The following is a 21,362-nucleotide window of genomic DNA, read 5'->3' on the forward strand; positions in this document are numbered from 1 at the left end:
TAGTGGTATCCTCAACACATTCCACATGTTGCTAAGGAATTTTACATGCTATTTTTTTAACTTCCCATACCTCTCTGTGCTTTACAATGCTTACTTCTGCTTTACCATGATTTCTCAATGCATTATTACGCTTTGCTGTGTGTTTACTATGGGTCTCCTCAGAACTAAAATGTAGATTACTGCAGCTAAACTGGCTTGTGCTATTCCTTTCCTTTGTGTTACTCCTTACTCAAGAGGGGCTCAGTGTGTGTTACATAGTGGTTGAAGCCTCCAGCAAAATAGCTCTGTAGTGAAATAAATGTCATGCCGTGGCTTTAGCTTGACAGGACACTAGATAAACCAAGCATTTAAGGGGTAAGAACAATCCATTTGGGGGGGGGTCGAACAGCCCATAAGGACAAATTTAGTATTTGATAGTTTGAAACAACATTAATCAAACTACGACATTTGTTCATGTGAAAGACATGAACAATATGTTTGGAAACAGTTTTACTTCCTATAAGTCCCCTGCCTGTGCTGTGCGTATCACGCCTGTGACTTCTTCTTATGTATTTGCAGAACTATTTCTTCGTTGCTGTTGGACAGCTGCTTCCGTACAATTCCACACCATTGAATTACCACATGTTTTTGTGTGCTAACATCTCTGTAATGCATACATGGAGCAAGTCAACTGGTAATAAGTGATGGATTGAAATCACATGCACATGCACACAACAATAATTAAACATATTATTCGCCTAACGAGTAAATCTTTACATCACTGTTAAACATTTAAACATTTTTGAAAATGTCACCTACAATAGTTTTTCAGGAGTTGCCAAACCTTTTGTAATGTAACTGAACAAAGACAAACATGTTCTCAGTATTTTTAAACAGACAGAAAGCAATGATCAAAGCTTATTTTAAACCTCAAACAGAGTAACAATGGAAGGCAATGTAAATGTGTCATTGATAGAAATAGATGATACACCTGTTCTGGATGAAAGCACAGTGTTAGAGAAGAGAAGAACCCATTACAGCAAATATCTTATAGTTATTTCCTCATTGATAGATCTCCCTTTGATTGAAATTAATAGGAAAATCTCAGGGTGTCATAATTTTCAAAAAATCAATTAATCTTTGTTTTATATAGCGCCTTTCATAGTGGACCACCATCACAAAGTGCTTTACAAAATGCATTAACAACAAGGAAATCCATAATACTGAGACAGAGAGAGGTAAGAGAGAGAGAGAGGGAGAGGGAGAGGTGAGAGAGAGATGAAGAGAAAGACAGAGAGAGAGAGCAAGAGAGAGAGACAGGTGAGAGAGAGAGACAACGAGAGAGAGAGAGAGAGAGAGAGAGAGAGAGAGAGAGAGAGAGAGAGACAGGAAGAGAAGTAGAGATAGAGAGAGAGAGAGACAGGTGAGAGATAGAGATCCAGCAAGAGAGAGAGAGAGAGAGAGAGAGAGAGAGAGAGAGAGAGAGAGAGAGAGAGACGCCCTTCTCCTCATATAACACAAGGTGAGAGCTCCTCTTCCATCAGAACTCTTCCAGAACTCCACGCAGTGCTGTCACAGGTAAGAAAATGCAATGTAACTGCTGTAAATACTTTGTACAATTATTTTCCAAAAGACAAAAGTCTTATACTGTGAAACTGTTAGACTGTCAAACCTATTTACCAAATTGTCATGATCAATTTTCTTCCCGACAAACAATGCAGCCACTTAATTTAGGCACTAATGACGATTTTGAGTAAATTTTGAGAATTTGGCCCAATGTCTTCAATTGAACATACTGGGAATTCTCTAAACTTTTATATTGCTACTGACTAATAGGCAGAAAACTTTTAAATAATTGAAGTTACCATAAAAGCTATCTAATCCATCTTTGCTTTGGACCGGAAAATTGTGCTGGATTATACCTAAAAATAAATACAAATAAAGGTATCAAATACGATTTGAACACTTACTACAATGCATACAGTCGAAGTACACTCCAGGTATATCCTGTAATTCAAGGATTCTCCATTAAGTAAATAAGGATTCTACTATATGTATTTAGAAAACATACCGGATCATATATATATATATATATATATATATATATATATATATATATATATATATATATATAAATATGTATATATATATAAGGACCATAAATTTCAATGGGGACCCAAAAATGATGCAGTTTCACAGAATGCAGGTTTGTAAAGGGGCTGGATTAAACAGGTTTAATTGTATCAGTCTCAAAACCATTGTCTTCAACTTGTTATTTAAACGCCAAATCTAATTTTAAAATGAATAAGAAACAAAGCGGGGGTCCTAACAAGCCACCACATGTGTGCTATGTGTTGTTTATTTGTGCTTTGGTTACTGTATGTGGGTGTGCATCAGATTCCTCTGAGCTGTATTTATGGTACTTTAAACCAGGTCCCTGTTGATTTCATATTAGAATAATGGAATATAAGAAACTTCACACAGGTTTTTTCTCAGTTTAAAATGTGTGGGACTTCCTGCACTGATGTTGTTTTTTTTTAAGGATGCACAGTATTTAGGTTGGTATCAAAGTATAAATATACCACTGCAGTAAAACTAAATGCATCTGCATCATGTTATTTCCATAAACAAATCTGTACAGCTGTATTTAGAAGCAGGGTGTTTTTAGATTCCAGTTAATTAATTCCTGTACATGGTGACCATGAGAGGAAGTCTTACTTTTGTTGAAGACTTTATTTCGATATTTCCAGTACAGAAAAAGGTTACACAAGTCTACAGATCTGAAGGGACTAAATGTATGTGTACTATATAGTATATAAATATGTACCATGCACTTAGAACATTCATATCCAAAAAGGGAGTAAGAGCTATGAGTAATATACCCCTTAATGATCATTTTGGAAATAAACCTTAAATAAAGAATTTTGTTTTGAAAGTTTTGTATTTCCATTCGGATAAGGCGCCTGCTAGATAATCTCCTGTTTATCAACCACAATAAAGAGCCTAAATCATGACTTGAGTTAACACGCACGCCTTAAAAATAACACGATGGGGTACATTAGCATCTGCTGAATATGCAAAATACACGGTGATGTGTTCAAATGAAATGGCATGAGAGCACTAATGAGGCTAATGATATTCAGATGATATTTACTAAACTGTGCTAACCATGAGGCACACCTTAAATCGCGAGGTAGATAGCACTGATGGAAAGCAGGTGTTACGAGCCGAGATCCGTCTTAAAGCTGTCTGTCAGCACAAGGTACAGCTATATGTATGTACGATACTACACATCCGAAACTCTGTAATAAGTAAGACTAATTTTAAAGTAAATGCGTTTATATACTAAAACGCACATATACCAGCCGACTGCATATAATAAATAAATAAATAAATAAATAAATAAATAAATAAATAAATACACTTTTGAACAGAAATACGTATACAGGTATATTATGATTAAATAAAACTTAACAAAATAAGTAACAGGACTTTGAAAATAAATGTGTTTATGTAGCCTAAAGATATATATATTAAAAAAAATCATGCAAAAGCTTAATATGCAAACGGGGGGGGGGGGGGGGGGGGGGGGTGGTACTATACAAACGAAATATAAAAAAAAAAGCCATGCCTGCGTTCATACAGACAATTGAAACACGGTAATATAAATACATCAAGGAAATTGGGTTTACAATCACAAAGCACGTAATATCAAAGAACGCAGTGTTCTCCTAAATCACATAGTGCTTAGTGCACTTTTTTTTTTTCCACTCGATTTGGGCACAGCCTTGCACGTGTCAGCTGACACCGTGGTCAATACCTTCCGCATACCTGTTTTTACTTCTGTGCAGATCATTGTGTACCTTCACAGCGTAAACGATTTGCACTTTTCTGATTCAAACATTCAAAATCCTAAAAGGTATAGACAATGTCAACCCGGGGGACTTCTTTGACTTGAAAAAAGAAAAAAGGACCAGGGGTCATAAATGGAGATTAGATAAAGGGGCATTCAGAACAGAAAATAGGAGGCACTTTTTTACACAGAGAATTGTGAGGGTCTGGAACCAACTCCCCAGTAATGTTGTTGAAGCTGACACCCTGGGATCCTTCAAGAAGCTGCTTGATGAGATTCTGGGATCAATAAGCTACTAACAACCAAACGAGCAAGATGGGCTGAATGGCCTCCTCTCGTTTGTAAACTTTCTTATGTTCTTATGTTCTAATAGATATTATAGTTATTATTACCTGTGCATTTCTTGTAGTTGGTGTCTGCGAGATCCGCGTGAACGGCATATCAATGAACAGAAATGCGTTGATCGCTGAAATATGCCACCTGGTCTAAATGCCAACTCCATACTTCATTGTATTCACAGTTTCATTAATGTAGTCTAAGGGCGGCAGACTGATCTAATAAATGATGGATAAAAAGGAATAGGCGACTAATACTATACTGTATAAGCGAAATGCTTTTTATATATACTGTACAGCCATGATGGTGTCTAAGTAGGATTGTTTCTAACTGTTTATTTATTTATTTTTGCGATCCTGCCTTTCAAACGCTATATAGTATTGCACGTTATAGAGTATTGCATACAAATAATAATAATTATTATTATTATTATTATTATTATTATTATTATTATTATTTATTTATTTATTTATTTATTTATTTATTTCTTAGCAGACGCCCTTATCCAGGGCGACTTACAGTTGTAAACAAAAATACATTTCAAGAAATGCAAGTAATAATACAATTAAGAGCAAGATAAATACAATGACTTTGGTTTAGTAAAAGTAAAGAACTGACAACTGCATATCTCATTCCTTTATAGTCAGTGGCCCCTATGTCGTCATTTCGTTAAGACGCGCTGTATCTTCTGTGATAAAGCATGTCTTAATATGCTAATAATTTCCATAGCGTGTTATGGGATTGTGTTAACACGCCTCTTATGGCTACTTTTAAGAACCTTTAGTAAATGAGGCCATTAGAGCTCTTTACTCCAAATTGTCATTACCACATTTTTCAGAATAAAAAATGAACACACCCAATAAATGTACCAAAACAGTAATAAACAATTCACAGCCATTTAATTTGTTCATTCCTTTTAGAATTATTATTGCTCTTTGCTTCCCTTAAGAAAAACCATTGTGCTAATGATGATTTGTAGTAAATAGCTTTGAGAATCTAATCTTAATGACAAAGCAAAACTGAAGGCAGTGGAAACAAGGCAAGCTGTTTCAAAAGGTACATACAGTTTCTGATTGTATCTACTGACGTAAATGTCATGTGAGATTAAAAACAACCGTGACTGATAATATTTTTACTGGAACAGATTTACATACATATTTCCAGGAACTTCCTAGGGAACTAGAAATATATAAATCTGTGTCTAACATCCTTGATAGAATCTCATTTATAAGAAAAGTTAGTTTTCATTTCATTTGCTTAGATTTTTTTGTTTTTTCACCATTAAATAAGCAAAGCATAGGGAAGCATTGTAAAGGCCAGACAGAAAGAGCTGTATTCAAAGACATGGCAAACCATGGTACACAATGATAAATGCATAATGTAACCATAGGGAAAGGGAGGTTGGTTTTGCAATCACAAAGCAAAGCCTTTCAAACAGCTGTAGAGGAAACAGAAAGGCTGTTTGTTTTCGTTCACCCAGGAGTGAACATGTAAATACACATCCCAGCATTCAAACAACATGGAACATTCTATTGTGAAAGTTTGCATGACCCCATCTGTGGCTTAACACTGCTATTAACTGAAGAAACATTATGACAAATAAAACCAATAATACGTTTCAAAATAGACTTGTTTTTTTTCTTATTATTATTATTTTGCAGGAGCAAAGGATAGTTGCATTTCAGTTGCAGCCATGGGCCTATCCACTCTTTGTGTGGCTGTTTTCTGCTTGTACCTTGTGAGCACATCAGAAGGTAAGTGCAGCAGTGTGCTCTCCTATGTGTTCAGCTTTGCTGTTCCCGTGAGAATCTCTGTATGGGCTGGGCTGGTGCTAGTGCTGACATGCCCCCTGCATACCAAGGGGGTGAGGAGATTCTTAAGCAAGGCATTCTTAAGCAACAGAGCCATCTCCAGCTCAAGTGGACCAAATCCTGGGGAGTTGTCTCGTAACATAACTCCCATGTAATGAGGAAAGAGTTTGCAATCCAGCGTAGGTGTTAATGTGCCTGAATAAGAAGGGCTGTGTAACTACGCGGTGAGAACCAGTCAAGGTGAAACATGCCCATTCTATTGTCTTCATGACCTAGGCAGTTAATCTTAGCAGCATTCTATGAGACACTCCAAGAGCCTTCCAACAAAAGACAATGAATTACTGAAATTCCACATGAGTGGGACTGAGCCACTGCCTTAACATAATCAGCAGGATGGATCTCTGTGGCTGGGGGCCTCTGCAATCCAAATAAGATATGCCCCTCCCCTGGCTACTCTTACATAATAGTAGCTCCCCACCTACTCCCATTCCAACCTGACACATAGTTCAGAACACCACTCCAATCTCATCTGCCTGTGCTACGTAGACAGCGACAGGAAGCGATACAAAGAACTACTAAATCGCACACAAGCAAGGACTTAAATTAAAAACAGGAACCCACTCCAACAAATCATAAAGTAACACTGCTCTCCACTCTCTTACACATACTGGCTATAGCAAACAAGGGAAACAAATCCCTAGTTGAGCTACTTGCAATAGCAACACAACCCTGTACATTTAATTGTAAAAAAAAAGAAAAGAATATGTATTTATACTAAGATAAAGTTTCTTAGCAAAATTGAATTTGTAATTGTACCCGGTTTGACAGAATTTTACTGCGTGTGTTCTGTGTGATTCTCTGCTGTCGTTTGTCCTTATAGATCTTTCATACACACACACACACACACACACATATATATACATACACAGTATGTGTGTTTATTTATTTTTTTTTGCCATGCTTACTAACTCTCCTAGCAAAACGTGCTTGTGGACAGATTCCCCAAGGCTTTATGGAAGTGGAAGTGAGGCGTGGAACACAAAATTTCCATCCGAGGATTTGCATACATTTCATATCCATAGTTGTTGAATGTTCTCTGCTAATGAATGGGATCAACAAGCCTTGTCCATTTAATTTGCTTGACAGAGCATGCAAGGTACCAAGGTGGCATTATACAATTAGTTTCCACTGTATTTCTTAATTTTGCATGACATTTACATGACATCTACAGTTATAGCCTAACTTTAAAAATAAATATGCTTTTCAATTTCCAGGTCAAAACCCCAATAAGGAAGAGAACAAACCCACAGTAAGTGACAGCTGGAAAATGCTTTTTATATACAGTGCTTGCATGAGTATTGTCTTCAACACAGCAGTTCATACATTTAAAATGCAGCCCCTTGGACATACTCTATGCAAAACAGCAGCCTGTGCTGTAAAATTAAAGATAAACTAACAAGGATAAGCAACAACACAATCATTAAGTCAAACACGGAAATCAATTATTTTAGGGGCTGGGGATATTTATATTCTGTTCCTATGATTTGCAGGGAAGATGTTCAGGGTGGGAGGAGACTCTCTCGACTCAGCTGACTGCACCTTCGAACTTCATATCTTTCCTCAACACCAACTACAAGATTCTCCCCAAGCTGTCGAGCGGCTGTGTGATGTCATTCAACCAGTCTGCCAACGCCACCGCTGTGGCAGATTTGTGAGTAGAACAGATCTTCTGCTACGAAACACTGTGCTTTTACTAGCCACCAGACCTGGGACAATTATATTGTATTTGATATTTTATTTGTATACACAAACTATTTCAAATAGTTGAACTATTTAAATATATATGCTTGAATAAATCCATTTTGTTTTTAAATATTAAAATATTAATTGCACAAAGTCAAATATTATTTGAAAATAATTAAATGTTTTGTAAGTTATTTGAAAAAAATAAAAAACTAAACCCTAATTATTACCCTAAATGTATAATTATGAACCAAGTCTTGCAATTACCACATGCCGGTTGAGAGGGATTTCTAACAAGGAAAATGCTAAACATGTTCAATTCAATAACTTCAAAACAGACCATTAAAACAGTGGTTAAAGATATTTAATTGTTTTCAAATATTTACCCACTGAAATAAAATATTCAGATCTTTAAATTAATTGATCAAATTAAATGTATTTGAAATAGAGCAGTTTCCAAAAGATAATTGAGTGGTTAACAAGGACAAGGCTTAACCTGCTTAGAATGCAGGATAATAATTTGGCTGCTGTGTGTTACGTGTTTATGAAGAGTTTAAAGTATTTCAATGTATTTCAACTAGTTTACTCACATTTAAACAGTTACAAATAATAATTGCTTTCCACAAACCATATTTAAATATTTTCAAATAATAGTTACTTTCTGCAATTTGTATTATTTTCAAATAATAGTTACTGTTCACAAACCATATTTATAACTATATTTATCCAGGTCTGCTAGCCACCATTTATTACGATGGGAAAACTGCACAAATACTGTGTTAAAATACAGAGGTGAATTTCTATAAGGGTAACCATGCAAACCGTCCAAATTTGTAAACCAACCCTGTGTCTGCTCTCCAGAATGAAAGTCTTGAATGAGGTGTATGACGATCTGAACCCTGGCACCCGAAAAATGGTTTACTTGTGGATCGAAAAAATGTACAGTAAGGAAAATGGACCTGTCGTCAACAAAGAGGCTGACAAGGAACCAGTCAAGCCTACTGGGAAGTCTGGTGACAAACCTGGGCCAGACCAAGGGAAAGGTACGTTCAATGGAGAATGGGGCGATGATGAAGTTCTGTAAAAAGGTTCTGATACCACAGAGCCCTCTTTCGGTTCTGAAAAAGTGTTTCAAGTGTACCAGCAGAACAAATGTCTTTATTTCATAAGTTACGTGTGGTTGGTTGATTCATTGCAATTGTTCTGCCCATGTTGGGTTAACTGGTTCTGATGAGGAATAAATAAATAAATAAATAAATAAATAAGAAACAACTCTAGGCTACTCACAAGCCCCGGCATCAAATCTCTGAGTTGTGTATTTCTGGTCTGATAACCTCATTGGGTGTATAATAATTTCATGCTACTGACGTTTTGGAGTAAACAGCTTTGAGAACCAAGTGCACAGTATCATTGGGATTGCTCTAATTAAAGAGTGCTTATATAAATTAACATGTATAATATAATTGCCATATATATAGAAATATATATATATATATATATATATATATATATATATATATATATATATATATATATATATATATATATATTTCTTTTTTTTAATTAAAGAAAAGAGAACTGTTCTGCATTTCTAAAGTTTATGTTGGGTTTTTTTCTCAGACAAATCCAATTGGATCACCGTGAATGTTCTTAAATTGCTGGGCCGCTTTCTTCTACAAGCTCCCATTTCAACCATCAAGGACATTGGAGGGAATATCAACAGCAGTGTAAGTAAATGCACACCTGCAGCTTCATTGAGCACATGCACTTCAACTAATACCGTGCAATAAACAGAACCACTGAACAGCTCATTCACACACAGTCGCCGCATTTTATGCGTCATTTAGAAGATTTTCTGGTTGCGCTACAAAAATTGCATGACCTTAAAAAGCACTTGTACAATGTGCACTTCTTACACTACACTAGCAAAACCCTATAGTTTACTTGATCTGATAATGTAACCCAAATGCAGCACTTATTAGTGTGATGTATCAGGACTCCTCCAGTCACTCCTACCTAAAAGTTTCTAGTTTTGTGCATCATTCACCCATGTATTTAAGTATTTTTCATTTTGAAGTTCATTTTTTCGTTGTATTTGTTTTTTCGCAGCTCTGCAGTTTGTACAGCAATGTCACCGAACCCTTTGACAAATTCTATGACCTCAACTCAGCGCAAGCAAACGTCCTATTTCAGGGGCTCCAGAAGTGCAACGTCAACATAACAGATAAAAAGGAGATCGCAAAGTAAGGATAACCTATTTGAACCTAATGATAAATGAACTGGCAATAATACTGATAGCAATACAAAAGGGTCAAGATATCAGCTTCAGCAGATGATGCATAGCCAGGTCCTTGTTGCATAACATTTGGGTGCAGTTTTACAAACCAAATTTATTCATGGTTAGATTTTGAACGGCGCAAAATATATTTGAATGTTGAATTGTATGTATTTAACCTTTAGTAAGTTATGCGGTTTAAAAATGTTCTGTAGCAGGTTTACTGGGGAGAAGGGGCTCTACAACAGGAGCTAGGATAGTAGGCAGCTTTCTCTTTTTTATTGTAGGCTTGGACAGATGGCTTGCTTCTTTGCCCCTTTTACTGATAAACTGAATCAATCTACTGTCAACTTTCTGATGATGAAGCTGAAGAACTGCAGCGGGGATGTGAAAAATGTAAGTACCTATGCCCTCTCCAGTAGAATCACATGCATGTATTAAAATGTAAGTACCTGTGCCCTCTCCAGTAGAATCACATGCATGTATTAAAATGTAAGTACCTGTGCCCTCTCCAGTAGAATCACATGCATGTATTAAAATGTAAGTACCTGTGACCTCTCCAGTAGAATAAAATGCATGTATTAAAATGTAAGTACCTGTGCCCTCTCCAGTAGAATCACATGCATGTATTAAAGAGTTGCTAGGACACACTTCAAAATACAGGTGCATGCTGTTGCGCTGTTGTTAACATTTACTAGTAATACAGTATTTATGCATGCACTTAGTCTGTGCTTGTGAGGATGAAGCTCCACACATTAACTACATGTATTTAAAAAAGTTATTATCTACCTATACATATAACATATGTAACAGAGTGTGTGTCTTTACATGTTCTTGTGACACTGCATTTCAACAACCAGTTATTACAGTATAAATACTGATAGTGTTTATGACTCCCTTTATGTAGTACCACATTCTGCAGTAGAATGGGTTTATGAGTTTTAGAGCAAGGGGATTAAGATCTACAGTAACAACAGACCCCTGGGGTTTAAGCTGCAAAGCATAGTTTTGCTATTCTTATTTATAACCTCTCTCCTCTGCAGGTGTACCAGAATCTCATGAAGTCGAGGCCAACAGACAGTATAAATGCAGACGAACTGAAAAACCTCGGGGACGCAGCTGTGGGCTTCAGTGTGAACCAGCTGGGCAACCTTAGCAAAAAAGTCATCCAGGAATCTCTGGACCAGCTTAAGAAAATCAATGGCTGGTCCCAGGGACAGAAGAAAGCACTGCTGGAAAAAGTCATTGATGCAGCAGATGTAAGCAAGCATACAAGGCAACAACATCCTTATTCAGTTAACTACAATACAGCAGGGCACAAAGTATAGTTTTTGTATCTGGGTCGCTAAATTTATAGTGCATGCGTTTTTTTTCCATTCTTATGATGATTTAGAGTAAAAAGCTATGTGAATCTAGCTCATATTACCTTACTATACAAGCATGTGAATAAAACCTTTTTTTTTCAGACCCAGAATGCAACGGGACTAAAAAAGCTGGGTGGCTTGGTCAGTGCTTTGGACAGCAAGGCCCTGGGCAAGTTGAAGGGCAGTGACCTGCTTGAGGCCTTCAAGTCCCAGGATGTCGCACAATCTGCAGATTCCATGCAGCCCGTCCAGAAGAAATCGATTGTCAGAGCCGTACGTACACTATGTTATATATATATATATATATATATATATATATATATATATATATATATATATATATATATATATATATATATTCAATATCTTCGAGTTTTAAATCCTCTAAGATCTCTTTATTAGATTACTAATAATTCAGTCAGGACAATCTTGTGTTAAGTAACCACCTTTATTATAATACAAAATCTTACAGATTTCCAAAAACATTGAAACCATCCCGGTTAACAAAAAATATTAGGCAGAGGTGTATACTCCCCCCCTTCGGATGAGGTTGGGAGTGAGGTGGCGGTTGGGAGTGAAGTGGTGGTTGGGGAGGAGGTGGTTGGGAGTGAGGTGGTGCTGGTTGGGGAGGTGATAATTCGAAAGCATGGCAGGACTGAGTTTGTGAAGTAGGTTCATATACCTTATTGGTTGATGGCTTGTAGATTGACCAATGAATGTACTAGGCACTTGTATTAATGAGATTTCCTGCCTGAAAACCTTGCAAGCTCTGCATAGGTTTCTTCCATCACTCAAAAATGTTTATACAGTACATACACAGATACATCTTTTGAATGGGAAATAAAGATCTGATTCACGCACTCTAGGATTAGAGCTTAAATATTTCAACACCTTTTTTCAAGCATTTCTACACAACTGCGAGCTCCGTGTTGAATTGCCAATTATTGTAACATTGTGTCTCCCCTGAAGATCTTGAAGGACAAATCCATCAATGAAGCTTTGAAAGACCTGCCACCCGCACTGATGAGTGAACTCTCCTCTCAGACACTGAAGAACGCAACTGACAGCACGCTTACTCTGGACTTCCTGGATAAACCCATTCCCTGGAACAGGGGACAGGTAAAGCGCGAGAGCTGCAGTGATGCATGCGTGACGTTTGTAACTTGCATTAAAGATTGACATTTGTAGAAATGTGATACATGCATGTAGTATGAAGCCTGTTTTATATCGAAGACCTTTTAGTCACAGGGTCTGGGTGAAGCTATGATGGTCAGAACTGATAGCCATCTTTTGTAATACAATGTCCCATTCCAGCAACATGCTGTGCAGTACCTATAAAACATTTTTAAAAAATTGAATATTGTGTTTGCCTATGTCTGGAATTGATAGTATCACATTAGAGAAAAGAATAACAAGCTCTGTGTTGCAAAACTGTCACTCTTAAATTGTGTTTAAAAACAAGTCCTGGCACTTTCAACAGTGTATAAGAAAATGCCTCCCACACCCATAGTAAAATATTTTTCCATGTTTGCTTTTCAGGCTTTAGTCATCATTAAGACAATCCTTAAGAATCTTAAAACTCCTGAAGACATGAAGTGAGAGACCTACTTTTTAATATATTTAATCTGTAGTGGTTCATAATTCATTTGTACCATTTCTATATTCATATTTATGCTTATATGCAGTACCTACTGTCAACCTTATTTTTTCTTTCTTTTATTACAGAAAACTGCGGGATGCTGTGACTGGTCTGACTTGCAGTAACTTAGAAAGCATGTCTGTGGATAACTTGAGAGCTCTCGCTGCAAATGAAAAAATGACCCGTGACCAGGTAGGTGCAGTGCAACATATACTGTGTATGTATACTGTATATCACTGTCAGTTTACAGCCTCAGTACAGCAGTTAAAATGAAAACACTTTTTAAAAAAACTTTTAAAACGCTCAGCGCTGAACTTAATTGCCATTGACAGCTTTCTTGTTTTGAGATCAACTCATTAATGAATGGATGTATTTAAAACCTGCCGATAAATATTTCTTAAAGGCAATTCCGCGTACGAGTATCAGCACCCCCTAATCACTGCTCTTCAAATGCACTTAAAACATGGAACTGAAAAAGCAATGAAAATTACCAGGTGGAGATCCCAAGTTGTTGGAAGATTTCAGAGCTACTGTGCCGCTATGAAATGGCGCCATGGCCACCGTTGCAGCAACTAATCATAACAGCTTTTTGTTTGATTCAGTTTAACATTATGTGATTGGTTTATCGCCCTGGTGCCCTGTTTGATGCACATATTTGTTAATCTCTAGGTTCGCTGTGCTGCTGCCGCTTATTTTAAAGCCTTAAACAAGAAATTGGCTGACCTGACGGCAGTTGAAATAACCCAGATTCCACCTAGTTTTCTCCTGTTCTTAAAGTAAGTTACAACATTATTTGTGTTTTGCAGCATGATTTTTCTGGAATGCGTTACCTTGCCCAAGCCATTTAGAAAACTGTGGGGATGTTGAGCTAAACTTTAAGGCAATCGCCAGTTTATTCAATTAACAGAGCAAATGTAAATAGCATTCTGCTACAGTTAAAACATGATCAGTGTTATTCATAAAATATTTATCCAAGTAGAAATGAATCTTTTCCCCCAATGGATCATTTCCCTCCAGCTAGACCAGTGAATTAAACCAGGCACTAAGATTCCACGGTCTGTTGCAGGTCTTTTGATGAGCTAATAAAGATGCAGAGCTCCACCTGTTCTTCAGTAGTGTCCCTCCTGGCTCAGGCTAACCCAAAGCTCCTGCCCAGGAGCTCTGCAAGACGACAGGAGATACTCAAATTCATCAAGAGCTGCCTTGTAAGTTATTTCAGTGTTTGCTTACAAACCCCTTTCAGTGTTTTTATGCAGTTTTGTGTTTCCATGTCTGGGTTTTAATCACTGCTCAGCAGAGCTGAGCCTGGTCAGTAGGTGGAAGAAGTGGGGCCAGAACTGTTCATACATTAACTGTGTGTTAAGAGCACTGAGTGTGATGGGCTATCCTTCAAAAGATCTATCTACTCTATCTATAGACATGAATGCAGTGAGCTTCTCCAGCACTGTGTATGTTGTCTCATTCATGTTTCCCATTCCAGAAACTTGATGATACCCTAACCCTGAATGCTAGTCAGGTCTACAATCTGGGTCTTGCTGTTTGTTACTTCGACCCGAAGGACTTTGATAACATGGGAACCGATGTTTTCCAAGGGGCCATTGACAAGCTTAAAGACTGTGGCAAATTCGAGGGCAAAGTGAAAGAGTCGCTCGCCAGCAAGATAATAGCCACATACGGGTATGAACTGCAGAGCTGGGCTTTTTCGATAGGTTAATCAGATGGTCAAGACACACGGTCTGACAAATAACAGCATCTTAGAATGAGTTATTTCATCTCCCTGAATGTGACCGTTTCAACGAACCTGTCCACTTGTGGTCCTAACTTCTCGCATTTGTAAACACGTACTGCCATATACTGTGGCAAAAGAATGCAACGTGGTAATGCATGGCAAAAATAAATAAATAAATGTTCGTCTTTGGCAAACATGGGGAAAACATAGAGGCCTTAACAAAAACGTATCTGAAATCAATAACATTGTGAGGTGTAACATATCAATAACATTGTGAGGTGTAACATATCAATAACATTGTGAGGTGTAACATATCAATAACATTGTGAGGTGTAACATATCAATAACATTGTGAGGTGTAACATATCAATAACATTGTGAGGTGTAACATATCAATAACATTGTGAGGTGTAACATATCAATAACATTGTGAGGTGTAACATATCAATAACATTGTGAGGTGTAACATATCAATAACAGATATGGTTCTGGTTGCTGATGCTGCTGATGTTTTACACAGTAACTCCTCCACCTGGACTCCTGATGTTCTCAATCAGCTGCAATCCCTGCTGTCTCTGTTTAATTCAACACAACTGGAGAAGCTCCAAACCAATGTAAGCATATCTTACATCAGTAACACTGCACATGAAGTGTCTCTGATTACTGTGCATTTACATAGTAGTTACTAAGCAAATACACGTGCACTTACCCATAACTACAATGTTATCATGCATAGTTATAATGTCCTTAATGTGTACATCTTTTTGTATGCTATAACTCTAACCCTTTTTCTGTACTTACATATATCATGCATTCATACAGATCTGCATTGTTAATTAAACTGTTTCTTGAAGAATAATAGTTCAAAAGGGATTTCCATTTATATTCCTTGCATTTAAGTTTCAAAGCTTTCCTGTCTGATATGTTCTGGTAACACTTTTGTTGTCCTTGAATAAACATTACACCTGTTGGATATCTGTATAACTTGTGGCTTGAAATTAATACCGTACTTGCATCAGGATGTGTCCCTTGGTCAGTAACTGTACATTTTCTGATACTGTTCTTAATGTCTAGGCTGACATCAGAGTAGTCCTTGGAAACATTCTGTCTCAGGTGATGAAACCAGAGGGATTTGTAGCCCCAGATTTGGACTTCACTCCCAAAATGGACGATGTGAGCAAAGCATTCTCCAAAATGGTCTTGGGAGATCAAGCAGCAACACCCTCCAGCAAAAGGAGAAAGCGAGCAACAGGTACAGCGTGGGTCACTTTCATTGAATAGGGAGACCTTAATGTATAAGCTAGTTATTGAATTGCGTGGACCATGCTGTGTCAGTACCAGGTAGTTTCAATCACAATGTTACAGAAAATCCAAGTTCTCCAATTACCCTAAACATACAGGGGATTCGAGCAAGTCCTCATTTAATCCTGTCTTGTCCCTCTCTGCTTATGTTGCTCTGCTACTGATTTTTGTGAACTGCTATAACACAAAATTATATTTTCTTACAGCATACAACTGCAGCAATGTTACCCCACCCACTACGGATCAAATACAAACTCTCAATGCCGGATGCACTGCTTTCTCCCCTGCGCAGCTACAATGCATGTCAACAGACACCTTCACCAACACTCTGGATATCTTAGCCTCCGTGAAGGGATTCAGCATGGAACAGCTCACTGCCTTGACAGTGAAAGCGTTAGAGGTAAATAGGTTGGACTGCTTTTGTTTTGTTGTGTGTGCTTTTTTGTTATTCATTTTAGTTTTTTTTCCTTGATGATTAATCTACAATTAAGACAACATTGTGATTTAAGGTTAGGGTTATGGATAGGTATAGTTATGGTTAAGGTTAGAGTTAGGGTAATGGTTAGGGTTAAGGTCAGAGTTAGGGTAAAGGTTAGGGTTGGGTTAGGGTTAGGGTTGAGGTTGAGATTAGGGTTGGGGTTGGGGTAGGAGTTGGGGTTGGTGCTGTAACGAGATGGCATTTCAAAGAAGGGGGTTGTGCTTTCCAAAGTAGCTTATCAGGGATACATGCATTTAAGATCAAAGTAGACAAACTCTTTTGACAAGTGCCTTCATCATCAGCTATTGCCTAAAACGACTGAAGGCACAAGCCAACACATTGACTTGAATTTCATTTCTTCTACATTTTTTTTTTTAACGTAAGTTTAGAATGATGCTTGATATTACTATTCTAAACCTGCTTCCAGGCTGGCACTGTAACCCTGTGTTTCTTTCCAAAGGTATACAGTCAGAAAGATCTGGTGAAACAGATCAGCAGCCTGAAGGGAATCGTATTGGCTTTCTCTCAAGACCAAGTCAAAGAATACCTTGCTACTCCAGATATTGATATGCTGTCTGCGGTGGGAGAAAGCAAGGACTGGCTCAATGTGAGTGCAACCTTCACTTTAATACACAACACTGTGCTGCAAAGCACTCTTAGGGCATCGACACAGTAATTGCACAGTCCTTGCCCTAGGCTCAATCCTATTCTTAACCAGATCATTACTGACGCTTATTACTGGGTTGCAGATACACAGTTAATATAAAGCAGGACCTAACGTCACATTTCTGATTTTCATCCATTTTCTGATGCAGTTAGGCACAGTAAAGGGGTGGGCTCTACAGTCCTCGGCCATTAGAAATCAGTCAAAGGAATTTTAGTGAAACGTTGTTTGTAAGGCATTGTTTATGGTTTTTGGGGGGTTTTTTTATGTCTTGCAGCCAGAAATGCAATCCAAAGCCAAGATCATAGTTGATAACTTCCTGAAAAACAAGACAGTGAGCAATCTGACTAGCAGTGACCTGGTGGGAATGCGCTACTTCATCTGTGTGCTTAGCGCCGAGCAAATCGGAAACATCAGCAATGCGGAATACAGGTAATTTATTCACTAGGTAGACTGAGAAATTCGAAGAGAGTAATGTTCCAACTAGAAGTGATTGACTAAACCAGTAGCCTTCCCCCTCAAAGACATGCTGTGCTGTGAAGCGCTGTTTCTCCAGCCAGTTCTGCTCTGCTTGGTAGATGTTTTTAAGAAGGTTTTGCCCACAAGGTGGACTTTGTAATTTACCTCCCTGTCTTGATCCGCACATGTGGGATTCAGAAAAAAGAAATACATGAAATTAATGCACTTTGTCTTTTTCTCTTTGCATGGCAGTACTGCCGTAAGCAACATTGGAAAGCTTCAGTGCCCCAGCGATGTCCTGACTGCTTTGAAGAATAAAGCAATAAGCACCTTCGGTTCTCCGGACACCTGGTCCGAGCACGTTGCTCAGGACCTGGGGACCACAATGGGTAAGATCCTCAGAGTTTTGTTTTTAGCCGTCCATACATGCACTTTACATCATCTGCATTTTACCAGTATTTATTTCTTACCTATTTTAATATCTTACCTCTGTACAACTGAGACAATCAATGGCATATTAAGGAAATGTATACGGGATAAAGTATCCCTTTTAAGTTCCATATTATATATATATATATATATATAATTCCTGAAAACCAAGCCAGAGAGCAATTTGAATATATGATTTGAATATACTGAATATATATGTGTGTATATATATATATATATATATATATATATATATATATATATATATATATATATATATATTAGCTCAAAGAGCCAGCTGCTATATATATAATCAACTCAAAACTTAATCAATGTTAATGTTTGAGATTATTTTAGTTCTGTTTCTTCTCCTGCTTTTATTGTAGCTGGACTAACTGGAAGTGAAATCAGTAAACTTGGAGAGAGAGTGATGCCTTTCCTTACTCCAGAAGCTGTCTCCCTTATTCCTCCTGCTGTGTTTAAAGTATGTTTTAATGTGTTTTTAGGTTTGATAAAAATAAAAGAAGTGTAACGTGTTATCACTGAAGTTTTGTTTTAATATTTGGGTCATTCCCTGTGCTAGTGGCAACAAAAGTGTGAACACGAAAGAAAAAAACAACTTTCAATAGCAACCAGTTTGTGGATTTTAATATACCATAAACAGTAAGAAAACCAATGCATGCATTAGAGATCAAATATTCTCTCTTTTAACATTCCTTCTAGTTACAGACACGTCACAATGTAAAGCAGAAGTTTGAAGATAAACGACCCCTTTCACAATTTAAAAGATTACCAGTTTAAACCTGTTTGTTGTCAAATTGCCTTATTTCTCTTTATATGCTTTCATCTCCCAGAGAACATTTTTAGACTTTTGCTTGACAGCTTTGTTTGTAATCCCTGTAGCAGAGAATGCCGCATTCCTGCTGTAGATTTGACCTGTACCATGCTTGTGCCTTGCTTGTACCATGGTATAGTGTGCCCAGCTTGGTTAGTTTAACTGTGGTCCTGCTTGTTGCAGAGCCTCTCCGCAGCGCAGTTGAGAAGCCTCGGGACTGATAATTTCGCCGCTGTCTCAAGTGCCCAGATTGCACAGCTGGATACAGTTAAACTGCAAGCCTTGAATGAGAACTCTGGAGCAACCAATCCTGGTGAGTCATTTCTGGAAACTCTTTCTAGAAGCTTTTTCTATTCAAGTAGACGAATGTTTTGGCGGATGCATGAAGAAGGCCCAAAGGTTCATGTGCTTCACTTTTAAATTTCACTTTAGAATTCTGGATGGCTTTATTGATGTGATGCTAAGCTGTTCAGTAGATAATTGTGTGTTTCTCATATGAAAAAACACAGTAGTATACTTACTACAGCAGAATTGTAACTACCCTTTCTACAGTAAATTACAGAAATGGTTGTATACTGACTGATCCAAAATAGAGTAAGATAGAGATTTTCAGTAACACTTTACACAAAGTGTCTCTTATGACTGTGTATTTACATAGTAGTTTCTTATTAAATACATGTGTACTTACGCATAATCACAATGTTATCATGCATAGTTACAATGGCCTTAATGTGGGAATCTTTTTGCACGATATAACCCTGACCCTTATCCCTAAGCCTAACTCTAAATCTAACCCTAACCCTTTTCTGATCCAATTGTGTCCATACATATATTGTGTAAAAAGATTTACACTTTAAGTACATTGTAAGTATGCATAATAACATTGTAATTATGTGTAAGTACACATGTATTTACTAAGTAAGTACTATGTAAATACACAGTGGCGTTACCAGATTTTCGTAAAGTGAAGAATAAGGATTTTCTGAGTTTGCTTACATTTCTTTTTTTCTATTGTAGCATATTCTGCCGGCCACAAAATAAGCCCAGCGTTTGCTGCAATCACCCTGGCTCTGACACTGCTGACCGTGAACCTTCTTTAAGTGACAAGGCTCGGCGCATCCAGAATGTCAAGAAATATACCCCTGTCTCCCACAGCCTAGTCAGACAGAGTTTTCTTTCATCAGTCGTTCAGATCGTTTCAGCAACAGAATCTGAGTCGAATTTTACTTATGTTACTTCAATATCTGTCAAATGATCCTACATTTATAAATTCTCTGTAAGTTTATTTTAAGCATTGCACACATCTGTAGCTGTTAGTAGATTAAACAAAGGTATGGAATCAATGAAGAAATGCACCACTTTCTGAAGGACGGTTACCTTATGTTTGAAACCAGAAAACTCTTCTGATTTGCCTACGAAAGCTTATCAAATACCCTTTACATTTTGTATCTATAATTTCTACTTTTATGTAGTTTATATAATAATAAAAAAATAAAAAATATATGTACTTGCATGTGTTTTTAATATAGGAGATAAGAACATAGTTTTGATTTTTGCTATATTAATCTTTAGACCTCGAATGTCTGTTTTGCTGAGGGGGGGTGGGGGGGGGGGGGGCATTTTAAAAAGCACAAAGGCTGTATATAGCTTTGTTACGTTTAATAATTGAAAGGTCTAAAAAGCTATACAGTTCTACTGTGTGACTGGGATGAGTATCTAATACAGCAGAGTAAGCAAGCCTATGATACAGATCATTGATGCTTAGGTTAACAGAAAATACAGTACTGAGAGTGTGTATTTATTTTCACCGGTTGTTTATCTTGTTTACTTCGTTAAAGGTTAGCTATGTCATAATTCACACTGAATACCAGAATCTGTCAAAATTAAATGGCATTGTTTAATTCAGAAAGGGTATTGATAATTCCTTTGAAATGGGTTGATGTAAATGGCAAAATGGCCTATTTATAGTTGGGTAAGGGGAAACTGGAACAGGGAATACATTTGATTATATTTCTGTGTTTCACGTTTTACTTGTTTTACGACTGCTGTAAAAAAAAGAAGAAAGCAAGTCACACCCTTAGGGACAACGTGTTTTATGTTTTACTGTTTCTATTTCAAATCAAAGTTTATTTTGATATAGCTACTCCTTGTCCTTTTAGAGTAGAATACTTGTGATACTATTTACAAATGTGGTGGCTATACAATTGGGGACTGCTTGAGTTATTTCCTAATGTGTGTGTGTGTGTGTGTGTGTGTGTGTGTATCCAAGACCAAACGGCAGCCTCTTTGTCCTTCATGTTTATGTATAGTAGTATCACATAAGCTCCTCAATAAGGATACACTCCACATTTCGTAAAGTTACTTTTTAGTTCATGTTTAATTTCATTTGTTATTTGACATAATTTGCAATAAACTTTTAAATAAATCAACTTTAAACCATCACGAGTGATGTCTTTGGGATCTTTC

General features: G+C 37.2%; 1 protein-coding gene across 1 annotated transcript; it reads left to right on the top strand.

The window, feature by feature from the left end:
• The first annotated feature begins 1,418 nt into the window (after positions 1–1,418).
• Positions 1,419–21,338, top strand: LOC117432466 (otoancorin-like). Its single transcript, XM_034054419.3, has 25 exons — positions 1,419–1,557; positions 5,830–5,922; positions 7,254–7,288; positions 7,530–7,690; positions 8,584–8,765; positions 9,343–9,449; positions 9,832–9,965; positions 10,285–10,393; positions 11,041–11,256; positions 11,464–11,634; positions 12,331–12,480; positions 12,901–12,956; positions 13,087–13,192; positions 13,670–13,776; positions 14,067–14,205; positions 14,481–14,677; positions 15,250–15,343; positions 15,804–15,981; positions 16,238–16,431; positions 16,970–17,116; positions 17,451–17,605; positions 17,885–18,021; positions 18,448–18,545; positions 19,080–19,209; positions 19,914–21,338. Exons 2-25 carry the CDS (start codon positions 5,862–5,864, stop codon positions 19,994–19,996), a joined length of 3,147 nt encoding a protein of 1,048 aa, XP_033910310.3. The 5' UTR covers positions 1,419–1,557; positions 5,830–5,861; the 3' UTR covers positions 19,997–21,338.
• Positions 21,339–21,362: the final 24 nt, after the last annotated feature.

This window comes from Acipenser ruthenus, chromosome 27 (genome assembly GCF_902713425.1).
Source record: "Acipenser ruthenus chromosome 27, fAciRut3.2 maternal haplotype, whole genome shotgun sequence".
Classification (NCBI taxonomy): domain Eukaryota; kingdom Metazoa; phylum Chordata; class Actinopteri; order Acipenseriformes; family Acipenseridae; genus Acipenser; species Acipenser ruthenus.